The 17,076-nt window shown below is 38.2% G+C and overlaps 1 protein-coding gene and 2 long non-coding RNA genes across 4 annotated transcripts; 2 read left to right on the top strand and 1 right to left on the bottom strand.

The window, feature by feature from the left end:
- Positions 1–1,456: 1,456 nt before the first annotated feature.
- Positions 1,457–5,645, bottom strand: LOC117491361. Its single transcript, XR_004556767.1, has 6 exons — positions 5,561–5,645; positions 5,193–5,456; positions 4,765–5,094; positions 4,193–4,306; positions 2,074–2,138; positions 1,457–1,907 (listed from the first exon to the last, which is right to left on the bottom strand). It is a non-coding gene; the product is annotated as an uncharacterized LOC117491361 (long non-coding RNA).
- A 4,254-nt stretch (positions 5,646–9,899) lies between these two features.
- On the top strand, positions 9,900–12,332 carry LOC117491192. Of its 2 annotated transcripts, XM_034141053.1 has the most exons (6): positions 9,900–9,958; positions 10,081–10,410; positions 10,743–11,099; positions 11,251–11,382; positions 11,522–11,580; positions 11,688–12,332. In XM_034141053.1, the coding sequence occupies exons 1-6, from the start codon at positions 9,916–9,918 to the stop codon at positions 11,820–11,822; spliced, it is 1,056 nt and encodes a 351-aa protein (XP_033996944.1). In that variant the 5' UTR covers positions 9,900–9,915; the 3' UTR covers positions 11,823–12,332. The 2 variants fall into 2 exon arrangements, with proteins under 2 accessions (XP_033996944.1, XP_033996949.1); XM_034141058.1 differs by lacking the exon at positions 11,251–11,382.
- A 3,068-nt stretch (positions 12,333–15,400) lies between these two features.
- Positions 15,401–16,708, top strand: LOC117491367. The gene is made up of 3 exons (XR_004556768.1): positions 15,401–15,475; positions 15,584–15,889; positions 16,384–16,708. It is a non-coding gene; the product is annotated as an uncharacterized LOC117491367 (long non-coding RNA).
- The last annotated feature ends 368 nt before the right edge of the window (positions 16,709–17,076 follow it).

Below are 17,076 nucleotides of genomic sequence, written 5' to 3'. Positions count from 1 at the left end.
CCCAAGAAGAGCTCGCCTCTCTCCAGTCATTTAAGATAAAGTGGGTTATTGAACCTGAAGCTTGTTGCTTCTGCCCTCCTCGACTACGGTCTGGGAGCCGACAGGAAAGTTCAACACACAGATGGCCAGTCCGCCCCTTTGTAGCATATTATTTCAATGAGAGATGAGCAGATCGCCACTGGGCTTTCAACTAAAGACACAGCCACGCAAAAACTGCGGCATTTGTACAGCTCCTTATGGGTACTGCAATTTGTGAAGTGCTTTCCTCTGGTGAAACGATCAGCACTGCACCACGGAGGAAAGCGGCAGAAAGTCACCTGGAGTTAAACAGAGCGGGGCTGCGTTGCGTGCATCATGGCTTCCTTCTGCAGGTAACGGGGAGACGCGCTCTGGCGGCGGTCTCGTTCAGGATCCGAAAATACAATTTAAATATTTTGCACACTTATTCCACTTATTCCTAGTGTGCCACTGGTTACGGTGCCGCGTGCCAATGCTGGCACGCGTGCGAGGGGTTGCCGACCACTGATCTATGCTGTCGTCACACTGATTCTATGCCGCCAAACACCCTTGGTCTTATCAACTTGGTAGAACAAAGCAGGAAGACTCTATTTCCTCTATACCTCTTTTCTGCTCATCTCCGTACCCTACACCAGGGGGCATTAAAAGGTCTTGTTTTCTTTTCTTTTAAAGCAAAAGTATGGGATTAGTTTTGTTTCATAAAGATAAAGCAACACTTTCTCAGAATCAAGCAAAACTAAGAGTTTAAGAGAAAAAAAATCTGAGTCAAGCTAAATAAATTTAATTTCAAAAATAAAACTATAAGTTGCAAACAAATCATTTGTGTAATCATGTAAACTATAATACTTTTTTCTTTGTTTTAATATATTTTTGTTTGCAGTTCTCTTTCCTTCTTTCTCAATGATCAGACTTTTGCTCTCGCCGCAGCTCTTCTCGTTTGCGCTCCCTCATTTTTTGTTTTCAATTTTGACACAAACGTCCCAGGTGGGCGGGACTTTCAGGGGTGCGTCCCCATTGGCTACTGTATTTTTGGTGAAAAGCAGTCATTTGGATTGTTTTCTGTTTTCATGTTTCTTCTTCTTCTGCTATTAGAAAACTAGTACAATTACAGCAGACATGTTTATTTTTCTTAAAATATTTGTGCCTTATAACCAAAAGTACATACAACAATCATTTTTTGAAAATGATATGTAGTTCATGCAAAGTTCAACCCGTTTTATCCGTCAAAGAACTACAAATAACCAGCCTCTGCTCTGTTTCCGAGTCACTGCATTTGCTGCTGGGTGATTATTAAGAGGACACATGTTCAATTATTTGTATCCACTGCAAGGCCCTGATCATAGAAATGCACATGAGCCACAGTACAACACACATGGCTACTCTGGCTCAAGTATACCAACATCTATTCAAATTCAGATTGAAGAACAATGCACAGTCATAAAATTAATAGCATTATGGTCAATTTATTTGCAGAAGAATCAGCAATTACATGTGTGTAGTCTCTTTGATGCAGCATCGTTTTTTGATGAACATTGATTACCCACATATTCTCTCCGGGTGTTTGAAAAGTTTATTGATTTCAACTTGAGCCATTCTCAGTCGCCTCCTCATGCCTCTGCAACAAGCAGTGGTCTTTCATGCTTGTCACATCAACAACTAGCCTTTTAAAAGCAAAATATAAAGCAAAGTAATTAACAGCACAACATTTGTTAAAAACATGCAAAGCTGAGCTAAACCAAAGCTCATACGGGGGCGTGGTGCTGTGTGTGGTTTGCTCTCACAGCGGAGTACACACACTCCTGTGGTAACTCTTGCTTTTGCTTCACTTTTTTCACTTTTCTTTTGGAGTAATTCAGTGCTGCATAGTTTACCGCCTCTTCGTCTCCATCCTGCAAATCATATAGTCTATTAAACATACATTCCTTAAATATTAGGCCTGTAAAATGAAAAACACTTCATCCAAACCAAGTCTAGTGTTTGAATGTTTTAGCCAGAAAAAGGATCCTTTTTTCCTCCATATTTGGTGCATAGTTTCAAAGTTACAAACATATTTACCAGGTCAGTTGATTCATCCACTGTCGCCTCGTTGGTTTTAGGATTACGGGTGGTACACGGTGCTACTGCAGCAAAAGTTAAATAACGTTAGATGGGGTTCAATTGTCCGCTGAATTTTTAAGTAGAGTCTGGAGTTTTACCCTTTTATGGGACTTTTACTTTTGAATTTAATTTAGAAATATAACTACATGAAACAGTAGTTTTAAGTTCACAAAATATGTTTAGTACATGAATGGTGACCTTCGCTGCAGCCTCCCCCACACTCTGGAACTCCCTACCCAGCCACGTCAGATCTGCCAACACTCTCACATCATTCAAACAATCCCTCAAAACTCACCTTTTCACTCTTGCCTTCAACTCCTAATCCACTAACCCCTCGCCCTTATTCCACCTAGCTTAGCCCTTTTTACTTTTGTTGTTATTTTGTTTTACTTGCTTGTAAGCGCTTTGAGCACCAGGAAAAGCGCTTTATAAATGTAATGTATTATCATTATTATTATTATTATCATACATGACATGTCTGCATAGAGATTATTATTTTAGAGTTAATTTAAATTGCATTCCCCCTTTTGACATTTGAAAGGATGTTGAGATAACCCAGAACTCGCAACCATTTTATAGAAAGCTCAAAATGTATATCCTTTGGATTAAACTGATTAATTCATACTTATACTTGCTTGATGAGGATTAAAAAGAGGGAAATTTAGGAAGAAAATTATTCAACAATTAATATAAAAAAGGCCACTGTAGGAGACACAAAGTGATTAGCCGCATTCACACCAAGTACTTTGCCGTACTCAGTGCCGGGACTCATTGCCCCGGCACTTTTTACCCCAGGGCATTTAGTACAGATCGCGTTCACACCGGAATAAATTCCCTGAGGGAAGATTACGCAAATGAGCCGCTGACGTCTTCTCCTGCTTTGGGTTTACTGGCAGGCCGCAAACAACTTCACGGCGTATACTGCCACCCGGAGTCCCCGGCCGGAAGTCCCCGGAGTTGGGGACTGGCTTCAGTAGAAGCCTGGTAGAAGCTGCTGGGACTCCCAGCTGCTTCTACTGAAGCCTTCCGAGTAAATCGCTAGAACGCCGACACCCTCCTCATCTCCACCGCTCCCATGTTTTATTTTTTGTTGCCATAAGTTAGTCTCTCTGCGTTTGTGCGCTGGGCGAATGCTAATGCTAATAATGCTAATGTAAGGATAATAAAATGGCGGCTCTACAAAACATTTCAGAGTTTTACGGGGCGTGGTTTGCAATTCGCCCAGCCAATCAGAACTGTGGCACTTTTTTCCCCCAGGAAAGTACCATCTCTCAGCAGGCACTAAAAATGGGGGTAAAAGTTCCCGGGATTAAGTGCTCTTTTTGGTGTGAACGCGACATAAGGGGTACTAACGGAACTAAACACGAAAAGTACGGTGAAAAGTACTCCGGTGTGAACGCGCGTTCACACCAAAAAGAGTACTTAGTGCCGGGAACTTTTACCCCCATTTTCAGTGCCTGCTAGAGAGGTGGTACCAAAAAAGTACAAAAAAAGTACCAATTTCTAAAAAAAACGCTGAAAAGTTTTTTGAAGCCGCCATTGTATTTGCTGGCATTAGCATTATTAGCATTAGCATTAGCCCCGTGCACCAACGGAGAGAGAATAACTTATGGCAACACAAAAAAAAACATGGGAGCGGTGGAGTGATGAGGAGGTGTCGGCAATCTGGCGATTTACTCGGAAGGCTTCTACTGAAGCCAGTCCCCAACTCCGGGGACTTCCGGCCGGGGACTTCGGGTGGCAGTATACGCCGTGAAGTTGTTTGCGGCCTGCCAGTAAACCCAAACCAGAAGAAGACGAAGTGACGTCAGCGGCTCATTTGCGTAATCTTCCCTCAGGGAAAAGTACTCCGGTGTGAACGCGATTGGTACTTAGTGCCCTGGGGTAATAAGTGCCGGGGCACTAAGTGCCGGCACTAAGTACGGCAAAGTACTTGGTGTGAAAGCGGCTATTGTGATGTTGGGCCAGTTATTACTGGGTAAAATTAACCGAAGTTACAATACAACTACATTTCTACAATTTAGAACATGAGCAAAAATCAATGCCTAAAACATCGTTGTATAATTTAGGAACCTACCTTTGCAGTGTCGACAAACTCCTCGATTTACGTAGAAAGTAAGGATGACGATTAAAGTCAAAGAGAAGGCCAACAGTGCTCCAAGTACGAGGACAACTGCGTCCAGTTTTGATCCTGGAATTAGAAAAATAGACACTTAACCCCTCATTCCAATTTTAAGAGATTTACATTTCTGTCAATATTGTCTGTTAAAAATACTGTCATATTTGGAGAATGTATTTGGCTTTGTCGATCAGTCATTACTTTACATTAAGGTCAAAAAGAGCCTTCTGTTTAAGGACACATTTTTTTATTGCACCAACTTTTTCAAGTGCATGACAAAACAGTATATTTACCTGGACTAAGATTGAAAATATCAAAGAGCTGTGAATCTGTTTGACTGAAAGATGCAACTTGACTTATGCAGATAGATATTTAGAAAAAAAAATGTATCCTAAGATAAATAAATGCAAACTAGCATCTATCATTTATTGATATTCTATATACACTTTATCAATATTTATCCAATATATCTGACTACCATTAATGTTCAAAATGTACTAAAGATTTCAGAATTCAACTTCAAAACCTACTTGTCTCCACTGTAGTTCCTTCTCCAAACAGGATCTGTCCACATGTAGCCACAGCACAGTAATACGTCCCGGTATCAGAGGAGTTGTGTATAGTTTTGGACAGACTGAAGACACAACTGCGTTCCTTTTGTTCCTCACTGTGAGTGTAAATGATGCTTGGATGGGATTTTCCTGATCCAGATCTGAACCAGGAAACATTGTGTTCACCTGGACACTGATCTGCGCTTTCGTTGTTTTTGGAGAGGAGTGAACACTGGAGAGTCACTGAGTCGCGGGGCTGGACTGACTTGGTCTTCGGAATTTGCTTCACGTAGACAGATTTCCGCTGATCTGCGTGATTCAGTAAAAGGAAACATAACATTTAATATCAATTATTTGTAGGGCATGAGACTTGACATAATAACTGAAAGTAATATATATATATTTACCATTCACAGCCAAGAAGATGCCAATGCCAAAACTCTGTGAATACGTTGATCCAGTGAGACAGAAATATGTTGCTTCGTCCTCTTTTCTGACATTTCTGATTGTGAAAAGATAATGAGTATCCTCTTTTGTTGCTGTGAACCGTGTGTCTATAAAAGGTTCAGTAACTGTTAGTTTGCCAAAAATCAAGTTAAAGACTTAATTTCCACCAACTTCTACCACATCCAAAGAGATTAGATGAGGATCCTCTGCCGATTCAATCAGAGCTAAAGAAAAAATACAGAAAAGGTTTATTGGAGGAGAATCTTTAAGATCTTTAAGATCATCAAATGGTATTGTCTTTCATACAGGAGTAAATAATTGCACTTACACATCGTACAAAGAAGAATCAAAGCAGCCAGTTGACCGATCATTGTGGTGCAGCTCTGACGTCTCGCGCGACTGATGTCTTTCCAACCAAATGAAGGTTTGTTCACAAGAAGATCAACGTCTACAAAGTAGCAATTGTAGTGATTGGCTGAAATGTATAAAATGACCTCCCCCCTACATTTAAAACTTGTGGTACATTTTCTTTCGATCAGAAATCTCTATATTCTAAGATTTTCCTTTTTCAAAGAAGCCCCTTTATTTAGACAATAAAATATTTGTTCAGTTTTGGGTGCTTAGCTAAGAAGTACAGGACCGATTTAAACAGCAAAACCCTATTGACACATTTTACGAATGTGTATTTAATCATACCAGCATGAAAACAAAAAAATACACACACAGAGACGTTATTTCAGTGTCACTCTATTCAACAGACCGATGGCTGTGGTTAATAGTTTAACACACCAGGAAAGCAATGTGGGAACATGACGACTGCTAGCTAGCAAACACATCTGTTTTTATCAAGTACATTGCAAATTCCATATGGTCACAGAAAACTAATTTTGTAGCTTAATAAGATGTTTGGTTTACATACTGGATATACTTACTGAGCAACAGCAGTGAGTTCGATGGCTCCACACACCAAAGACATTGTTGGTGTTGCTCAATGCTGTATTGTTCACTCTATGTAGGCTAGCTGTTTTGTTCCATAACATTACAATAGCCACAGTGTAGGTGGTAGAAAGCTGTAGGGGAGAGGTGAGAGGAAATATCACCAAAACCAAGAGATGTGAAGAACTTACAGGTTAAAGTATGTGTTGAGATAGTGCTCTCTGTAAGGTAGAGCATTGTCCTTTTTTCAAGTTGAACAATATTGTAGAGTATCACAGATGTTTTGTTTTTAAACACCAAAAACTCCCTTGCTTTATTGGCAGTGAACTCCAAAGCATGCCTTCATGTATTTTAGATTTGAGTACTGAACGTTTTTCCTTATTTGCCATAACATGATTTTGTTCATCCTGTATTTCTGTGAACTTTATAGTCCTACAACCAGTCTTGACCATTTGTGATTCTCTAACATTCTCAAATAGATCAGGTTTTAACCCTAACAATTACTTTTTAACAAGAGACATGTCAATGCATTATAGCAGGAAAAGCAAAAGTAAAACCAGTAACATAAGGGACTAGGCCATGCCATTTTTTATTGCAAATAACCATGTTATCGTTACACCTGTGGACAATTTCCGCTGAAAAATAAGTGGTGTATAATATTTTACACAGCATACATGTTATCTTTCATTTTTGCAAAGTGCTTTTAAGAGGGAGAGACCGAAGCATGGCTGACAAAACACATGGGGAATATTTTGTGATTCACACACAATTGATATTTATTTGCAAAAGACAATGATTGTTGTTCTAAATACAAAATAGAAAGTCAGAAGTCAACTACTTAATAGAATCAAGCACTCCACCTTTCAGATCTCACATCCTTTGTAAAGACCTTGTGCTTCAGAACAAGGAGCAAAGCCACATGCAGCAGCTACACTGAGAGTCATGCGTTGTGGTGGGCCATCTCTCTACCCTTTGACCAAGCATCAAGGCTGTTACTCAGAACTATGGGCTTCAACAGGATGTGAAGTGAAGTGAGAGCTACATGAGACTTCAGCAGGCTTCATCATTGTTTTAGTTTTACACATGCTCATTTAAAGTAAAAACATGTCTATCTCAAGATTATTTCTAAAGATGCAAAAGCATCTAATTTATAATCTAACTGTATTTATTAATTAAACATTCAAATAGACAGGCTGCCATTAGATCACCAAATTAGATCACGGCTAAAATTCGACTGAAAGACGGGGGTCGAACCAGGAAATGATGGGCACCTCCCCTGACTAACTGCAACTACAGATAAAAGGCAATAACTTGCAGTAAGGTTAAATGAAAAAGGATCATCACATAGTGTGACTAGTGGTATTCCACTTGCCATTTGAAACAAAAATAAGTAAATCAGCAGTGCAAGCCCAGCTTCCTGAGGTTTATAGAATGAGAAAGGTACAAGCGCCCCTTTGTATTCACACCTCAGTGTGAAGCCCAACCACAGCCGCGCTGAAGTTTCCATGCGTCATCTGGTTGTCAGTGTGAATGCATTTATATCTGACTGTTTGTGTGAAAGTACAAGGCATGTTATGGCTTGTTGTCAACTGTTGACCCTGAAGAAAGCCACAAACCACAACCTGCAGCTCTGACAAATGTTCTGGAAATGTTGGCCATAGATAGATAAGCTATTTATATTTCTTATTATATTCTCTATACACCTTTTGAGTTGTCAAGAAACCCTAAATCTTAATAAATAAAAAAAATGCTGCCAGAGTGTGGGGAGTTTTACTGAACTGCATTATCTTGATAGGTGTTCCTTTAATAAGTGTCAAAAGTGTAAGAGTGCACAGACACTATAGCGGCACAGGATTTGTTTTATGTTAAGCGCCTTGTAAATAGTCGGTTTAATTTATCTGTTTTGTTTCCTTGGTGGACATTGGTCTTCTCTTCCCGGGGAAAAATATACAGGAGAGAAACTGTAAATCGTCTCATGACAAATGTGTTCCTTTGATACTCTGAGAGTGTCGCTCTGCTTCTTGCTCTCTAAAGCTCTCTGAAATGAAGTGTATTGCAGAGGACGGATGTTTTAACAGCCCAACTCTGTGTTGTGCTCTTCCTGCTGAAGTGACTGACAGGCAGAGGGGGTGTTCATAATTTATGACGTGGAGCATCCAATTGGCTGATTTGCACAGTATTTAAGATGGTTCCTCTGTCCTTCTCAATGTGGCAAACGGCAGCTTATATTTTCTATGTCTACACAAATCAAAAAGATACATGCATGTTTAAATAACAACAATGTGGTAGGATAAGTCCTAGAGACACAGGCCTACACATTTTTGGATGCATTACAAATTATGCATTTATATTGAAATGTTAATGGTATTGGTACCTTTTTTTATAATGAGTATTCAGCTATTCTAAAAAAAATATATGTTTTTGATTAATCATTTTACTATCACTAAAATATGGCAGTTAGCAAATGAGAACGGTTTTGATCACTTCCAAGAATCCCTTTCAGGAATCCAGACAAACTTTAAACATTTTGCTACATCCTTGGAATCTAATCTAATCCCAATTCTGAAAGTGTATGAGTTAATCATTTGTTACAGAGCGCAGGATCACAGGAAGTTTCCGTTTCAATTCCTTTAGTGTGTATGCTTACACATTTATCAAATAAGTGGCAGTTCTTAAACTGGTCTACTTTGGATACATTCACAATGGACTTTTCTGCATTGTTTCACTAATCCACATTTGTTACAGGAGCAGCCATTACAAACAGGAGGGATCAAGTTTAAAAGACCTAGGCATATTATATCAGGAAACTTATTTAATAAATGTTGCGTTATACAGTAGGAGATGTAGGAGTGTTTTTGAAGTTGCTTAAACTTTGAACATTCTTTTAAAAAATCCGTAACTCCCAAAACTGTTTGGTACTATAATACAAAAGAATGGAGCAACCTTTACCTGTAAATGTATCTTCCTTTATTAGCCAGCATACAAAACATTGCTTTCACATTTCTGTGACCAGGAAATTGGCTTTAAGCGTGTTCTTTTTAGCAATGAATCATGTCAAAACCTAACTGCTGGTGCTGTAATGTGTAATGGGGATTGCCCACAGTATTGAGTGTATGTAAGTTGCTTTGGGTAAAAGCGTGACATGTAATAATGTAATGTAATGAACCAGAAAAAGCTAATCATATTTTAAACAGCTTTCTTTTTTATAATTGGCGGAATTATGCACACATTATTATAATTATGTTAATGTTGTTCTCTTCTTAAATTAATCCTGGTAACACAATTGCTCGATGGTCAAAAGTAAACACTATGGTATAGGTAAACACACATTTAAGTGGCTTGAAAAGGTATTTGTTTGCTTAGCTCCTCAGACAGCCTATGTTTGTCACTCATGTGTATATCATACTGGACAGTGGCAATATTGCACCCCATCAAAAAATTCCATCTGGACATGAAAAGAAAATCAAGATTGCTTTTCGATTGTTCTGTTGTGTGTGTTTACGCTCTGTGCAGTTAAAGGAAAACAAACATGAAACATAAAAACAGAAGCTTGCTTTTGGTCTTGTTTCATGTGTTTAGGTTGGAACAAAGGGTGATATCATTTCCACTGTGGTGGTACAATGAAATAAGGAAAGGCCAATCAGGTTGCTCTAAAATTGTAACCTCCCACTTCATATGATTACATTAAGGCGAATCTAATCCAATACGATCTAATTTACCGGCAGCCACAAGTGGATTGACCAGAAAATGCTGATCATAGTTTATTTACTGCTGATGCTTGGAGTGGGGCGTAAGTATCTAGACTTGAGATACATTATATGAATTGCCATGTTCTGATAATGATTCAGCTGTGTGCTAATTATTCTTAATGTATCACAAAGCAATCATCTGTGTGTTTATTATATTTTTCAGGATGCACACACGATCAGATCTTGGAGAAAAAGACTGTTAGTCTTGGGGATGATGTGACTTTGACTTGTTCACGCCAGCAATCCTTGGATCCAACACACATGTTCTGGATCAGGCATGGACCTGGAAACGTCCCTGAAGTCTTGGGAGGAACATTTTCTTTTGATTATAATGGTGATAACAAGACTACTCGCATTACAGCAAAACAAGGGCCTGGAACCTTTCTCCTGCAAATAAGTAAAACAGAGCCAAGCGATACTGGAGTTTACTACTGCCTAAAAGTAAACAAACTTGCCATGACATTTCTGAATGGGACATTTCTGAGAGTTAAAGGTAAATCATTTATACTGTTTATCTTTGTTATTACTCTCTGCTACATAACATAATTGTATTTTACTACTTTATTAATGTGTTATCTACTAAACCCCTTTTGTTTGATATGATAGCTTACTATTTTTGTCTTTTATCTTTACTGACCCTTTGCGGGGGCAACATAACACCTTGAAAAAGAGATCATTGATCTCAATGGGATTGCACCTGGATCAATAAAGGTTTTGAATTGTAAATGCATGAATGATTTCTGAATTCTGAAATGAAATACAGCAAACGTAGATTTCACCTTTCTTTAAAAATGTATCCTTTATCTATATATTTATATTTTCCAGGCCCTGAACCAGATATCACTGCCTTTATTCAAGGCCATCAGTCTGATCCAGTCCTTCCAGGAGACTCGGTGACTCTGCAGTGTACAGTCCTCTCTGAATCTCAGAGCAAAACTTGTCCAGGAGAAACCAGAGTGTACTGGTTCAGAGCCGGATCAGATGAATCTCATCCCAGTGTCATTTACACCCATAGAAACAGTGGAGATGATTGTGAGAATAGTCCTGAGGCTAGCTCTCCACGGAAATGTATCTACAACTTCTCTAAAAACATCAGCTCCTCTGATGCTGGGACTTATTACTGTGCTGTGGCCACATGTGGGGACATATTATTTGGACATGGAACAAAACTGGACATTGAAGGTAACTGCAGAGCGTTTACAAATCTTTAATAATCATTCATTTTGAATATGGTAGAAACCCTTACAAACCAAAATCCAATTGTCATGCATTGTAATACTGTCAAAAAAACGTTACATTTTTCACATTTGCCCCTTTTTCTCCATGATTTTAGCACCTAAGTTGTGGGATCAGCAGAAGGCCATCGTAGTTCTGCTTCTGTTAGCTGCTGCTTTGGCTATAAGTTTGATTGTTATCGCCTTTCTGTTTTATACTATCAAGATGAAAACTTGTGATAGTTGCAACGGTAAATAATGTTTCTCATACCTCAATCAATCAGACAGTTATTGGGAAAAGCTCACTTTTTTACGTTAGATTTACATTACAAATGTGTGTAATTGTACCTACATCATATGTCATAAAATTAATTTTATTTCATAATACAGCTTCTCTTTCTCTGCAAACAAATCCCGTACCAGCCAGCGGTGATCAGCAGAGGCAGCAGGTACGGTAAAAAAGAGAAGATGTGACTGAAAAAATTAATTTACTCATTTTATTTTCTACATGTAAATCACATTGCCATCTCAAACATTTTTCCATATATTTTTGCAGATAGATGAGGACTCAATAACTTATTCTGCACCAACCTTCACCAAGAGGAAAACTGGCAGAGCAGACAGGAAGAATACAAAATCAGCAGAGGGAGAGACGATCTACACCGATGTCAGGTCTTTAGTGATGGACTAACAATATACTGGACTTTCTGATTAAAGCTTACTGTTGGGGAAATATGTTCCTAGGCCCATACCTTTCACCCAGTCAGTTTGTACTGCCCTCACTGAGCACAGGCCTGCAACCTTGGGCTGCTGTGATCTCAGTGTTTTGTCTCCCTATTCCTGCCTGTTGGCGTCAGCTGATGGAGGTGTTTTAGTGCTTTGCCTGTTTTATCTTATTATGCACAATATTGATTATTCTCTCAGAACCAGCTAAATACATGGGTCTGGGGTAGAGATCTTCAGAATTGGTTTGGCAACCGCTGTTTCACCTCGTGGCGGCAGCACATGTCTTGTCAGTTCTCCGGCCGTAACTCCATAATAAACCATCAGTGTTTGCCATCAAAGTTCCAGCTCACCCAGTGTCTCTCTGAGTTTCGTCTCCATTGCTTCAGAAGTTTCCATCACACTTACAATGTTGTAAATATGTTGCTTCCCTTTCAGAAATTGGAGAAATGTTATAACCTGGAAACAAAAAATATATATCATTTTGAAATTATGTCCAATCTGCTTAAAATCATTTTATAACCTTTTTCTTAAAAATAAAAGTACATTGGTTACATGACACAAATTGTTATAGCTTTAATGGTGATATTCTACACCTAAATATGTGTGTATCTGTTGGATTAGATTTTGCGCAAAGTCTGAGGCATAAATACGGTAAAGCTATTCGCAAATCATTCTTAAAATACACAACATGTCACTCATTTGACCATCAACATTAACCCATGCTGTTAGTTATGTATATATGAAACGTGTATTTCAGCCACAATTTGGGCAAGGGTCTGCCGGTCAGACCACACATTGATCCAGAGTGAAATATCTGGACAAATGTTTCCATAGGATGTATCCTAGTCAGTCTTTTTAATACCCCAATGTTTATCTAGTGCATCGGTACGTCGAAGATGTTTGTGTTGTGTGAAATCACTACACTAGGGATTGCAGTGAAATGTGGTACATAGGAAATGATAATAAAAGAAATACATGGCAGGGGCAGTGGTTCAGCTGCTAATATACTGAACATGAACTGCAACTTAGCCATTGCATGTCCGTGTTTTAGCCACCACAACTTTATAAAACATGTCTAAAAATGTACAGCATGAAGAAATTGTGGGAGGCAACTGAAAACCCCCATCCTTCTAGCCTCTCATCACTTTGTAAAGCCCTTTCATGTCTGGTGTGAGAACAAGCAAAGCCACATGCAACAGCTACACTGACAGACAGGCCCAACGCTGTTTACTCAGAACACACAAGACTATTGGGTTCAAAACGATATGTAGTGAGGGGGAAGTTGCAAGGAAATGCTAATTCGTTTTCTGTGCTCAGTAAAAGTACCAAGAGAAAGAGGCTACCATCTACTCTTATGCATCTGAGTACTCTGCTATAAGTGCAGCATTAATTGCGCAGTGGAGCAGATTTTTGTAAAGCTTTCAGACAGATTTTTGTTGATTATTTGGCAAACTTAAGTCGGTCAAAAAGACGGTCATGTCATGACTTTACCCTTTACTGAAAGGTTTTATTATTCCACTTTCACTTTTAAAATCAGAAGTGCATGCCGAGTTTCCTGAGGCTAAAACAGAGAGTGAGAAAGGCAGAAGCCCCTCTCTGTTGACGCTTTAGTTTGAAGCCAAACCACAACAGTCCCTAAGTTTCCATGCATCATTTGTCTGTCAGTAGTCACTGTGAAAGCATGTCAATCTGTTTCTGTCAGCTTGCCAAATGCAGTGCTGTGCACACAAAGAAAAATGTAGATGGTACAAAGCATATGAGTTCACTTGTTAGAAGCAACAGCATTGCTCTGTAAAATTTGAATATTTCAAAAAAGGCTGAGGATCCCAAGGTAAGGTATGCTTTGAGGCTTCTTCTAAACAGAATCAGGTTTATTACCAGGTAGGTTTACACATACGAGGAATTTGACTTGACGTCATGGTGCGTACATACAAATAAAAATAAAACATGAATTAAAACACAGGTAGGGAACTAGAAAAAATATTAAAAATAATAAATAATATAATAAAAATACAGTAAAATATAACAGTATTTACATTGTCATTATTGCAATGGAATGGAATGAAAAAAGGAATAAAATATGAATAAAAAATCGGCAGTAATAAAAAAGACAAGAAAACAGATATAGTGTACGTTTTTCATTGCCATATCTACAATGCTCCATTCTAGATATGGCAATGAAAAACTTAAATCCCAAGCTCAACCAACAATGCAACATAATATATATATAGAACATTAAACGATAAAAACTAAGTAAGTGCAACAAGAAACAGTAGAATAGTGCAGATTATGTTGCAAGACCAATGGGCAAGTAATGCATATGACGTAAACTATATACATGTCAGAATTAAATAAAGCAATAAACAATGAATAAATGAATAATGCAGAGAATGTTATAAGTGACAAAGTAAATGCAGGAGTCTATACACATGTAAGATATAATATTTTAGTGAAAAGATAAAATACTGTTTATTGTGATTAACATTAAGATAAATCAATTGTAAGATGCAGAGAGATGCATGCTTTAGGTTATGGAGGCACTTAACAGAGCTCAGGCATTAAGCAGTCTTATGGCCTGTGGGATGAAACTGTCTCTTAGTCTGGTTTTAGACCTGATGCTGCGTCACCGCCTGTCAGACGGCAGCAGACAGAACAGTTTGTGGCTGGGATGATGGGGGTCTCAGTTTTATTAATACTTCTAATGCCAGAGTTTGACTGAAATCGGTGTTCCTGTTATTCATTTAAAAACACTTAAGGATCTTTAATAAAGTGGTGCGCTGTTCTTGCCTTTCTCTCCACTATGTATAAAGGTGATACCATGTGGTAAGAGCTCTCCTCTGTCTGCTATGTTTGCAACAGGTGACTGACAGGCAGAGTGGGCAGGTTATCACTAGGAGTCCATTATATTCTGCATAAGACAGCTTCTCCATTTTTGTGTAATAGTCTAACAAATACTTTCCAAATGTAGATTAATCAAACTGATCAATTTAAGTCCTATTGTTATGATTCATATTTTTAAATGAACTGCGTATCTGAGGACTATGTGCCTTTCAGTCAACCTGTTTATTATGCACATTTTTCGATTAGTGTGTAGAAACATTTGCAAAATCTTAAAATCTCGAATACTTTAAAACAATGTTCAGAAAATACAACAGGCCATGAATTACAAACATATTACTGCTTGCTATCTAGTTGAGGATTTCTGGTAATAAGGCCACGCAACACATAAATACAAAATATATGGAACAGAAAATGTATTGTGTGATATTGTCTCTTTGGTTTTTCTGTTTGTTTATAATAGTATTTCACAATAACATCAGATCATTTACTGTTTTAACTCTGTGTCAGCAATAGAAACCCAACATGAAAAGTGGGCTGTTGGTTTTGTTTCATGTGTTTAGGCTGCACAAGGCAGTTGATGGTTCATTATATTTCCGCTGTGGTGCTAAAAGGCGACTTAGGAGGCCAATGAGATTGCTCTGAACTGTAACCTCCCACTTGATATGATGACATTATAGTGAATTTTTTTTAATGCGTGTCAAAATTGCACCAGTCTCAAGTGGAATAAACAGAAAATGAGGATCGTATTTTATTTACTGCTGATGCTAGCAGTGGGACGTAAGTACATGTAAAATGTCCTATTGATTTTCAGGTGTGTGTGTTCATGTTTACAATAATTGAGAGAGCTCATTTTTTCTCTGTGGTTAATGTAAAATGTCTTTTCAGGATGCACAAAAAAACCAAACTTTGAGACAAAGACGGTTGGTGTTGGAGTTTCTGTGGAGCTGACATGTCCCCGCAAGTCTTCGGGAAGCTTGTTTTGGATCAGGATTGATTCTGGAAACTTTCCTGAAGTCTTAGGAAAGACATTTAGCCTTAAGAGTAATGATCGCATCACAGCTACAGAAGAGCGTGAACTATTTGTTCTACATATTCAAGAAGCAAAGCTAAGTGATGCTGCGGTCTACTACCGTATTCAAATAAGCAAACAGAACATCATATTCTTGACACAAACTGACCTAAGAGTTAAAGGTAAATACACTTCTTATTTCATTACAGCCAGTTAGTTAGTAACGCATTACAATTCCTGTTTCATGTACTTTAGTTTATTTTTCCATATAAACAACTAAAATGTAAAAATTGTTTATTGTCAGTATCATTTTTACTCTTAAGTAGATTTGCAAAGAAATGTATGCACTTCTATTCTGCAACATTGGGGGACACATTTTGAACTACTATTACTTATTTAACTATAATTAATCTTTATGTGAACTTGAGCTCAAATTGACGACACTGATTGAATGACAGCAAGAAATAAGAGAGCCAGTGAAACAATAAATTGCATCTAAGGAAGTATCTTTAATGAGATACTTGTAATCTCACTCAAGGAATTTGTATTTGAGTCAGTATAAATATGAAGTAATAATACATTTACTTGAATGCTAATTTATTTACCTAATACTGATTGCAGCTTTATTTTAAAAATCATGATTGTATTTCTATCTAACTGAAACTACATTTCCCAGAACCTGAAAGCGCTGCAGTTTCTCCAACTGATCCAGTCCGTCCTGGAGACTCTGTGACTCTGCAGTGTTCAATACTCTCCAACTCAAAGAACGAAACACGACCAGAAGAACAAAATATGTGCTGTTTCAAGGCTTTTAATCAAAGTTTTAATAATACTCAAGGAAACGTTGTTGAAGTACATGAAAAGGAACCAGGTGGACCCTCAAAAAAGAAATGTCTCTACAGCTTCTATAAGATTTATTGTCGTTGTACTCTGTGTACAATGACAATAAAAATAAAAGGCTTTGACATGTGTTGATAATTTGTGATCTTCTCGCTCCCAGGAAAGAAACTTAAAATAACGAGACTAATGGAGTCTCTGAAAAGGTTCAAATGGGTAGTTTAATTAAGTAACGTGGTTAAAGAACAAGCATGGTGAATGGAGAGACAAAGCCGGTGTTGTCTTGAGGGAGGCTGCAGCGAAGGGAAGAGAGTGAGTTATCTTTCGTCCTGCCTTTTTATCCACGTCTCGTTGTCCCCCGCTGTGCAAATAGTGGGTGGCCCCCTACTCATTTGCCGGTTCGATATCGCGAGAGCACAGATGATTTCGACATTGATATTCTCTGCCTACTTCCTTAAGCATTTTCTCCTCATTATCTCTGTCATGACTTTCTATTTAATACCTTATAAACAGCTGTAATACTTAGTTTAGA

This window comes from Trematomus bernacchii, unplaced genomic scaffold (genome assembly GCF_902827165.1).
Source record: "Trematomus bernacchii unplaced genomic scaffold, fTreBer1.1, whole genome shotgun sequence".
NCBI classification, from domain to species: domain Eukaryota; kingdom Metazoa; phylum Chordata; class Actinopteri; order Perciformes; family Nototheniidae; genus Trematomus; species Trematomus bernacchii.
This window is presented reverse-complemented; position numbering and strand designations above follow the sequence as displayed.

Excerpts from the sequence above, each read along its gene's own strand:
- LOC117491192 (XM_034141053.1), top strand. The coding sequence starts at position 9,916 with ATGCTGATCATAGTTTATTTACTGCTGATGCTTGGAGTGGGGC. Across the intron at positions 9,959-10,080 it reads GCTGATGCTTGGAGTGGGGC|GATGCACACACGATCAGATC; the intron begins GTAAGTATCTAG and ends TATATTTTTCAG. Across the intron at positions 11,100-11,250 it reads AACAAAACTGGACATTGAAG|CACCTAAGTTGTGGGATCAG; the intron begins GTAACTGCAGAG and ends CCATGATTTTAG.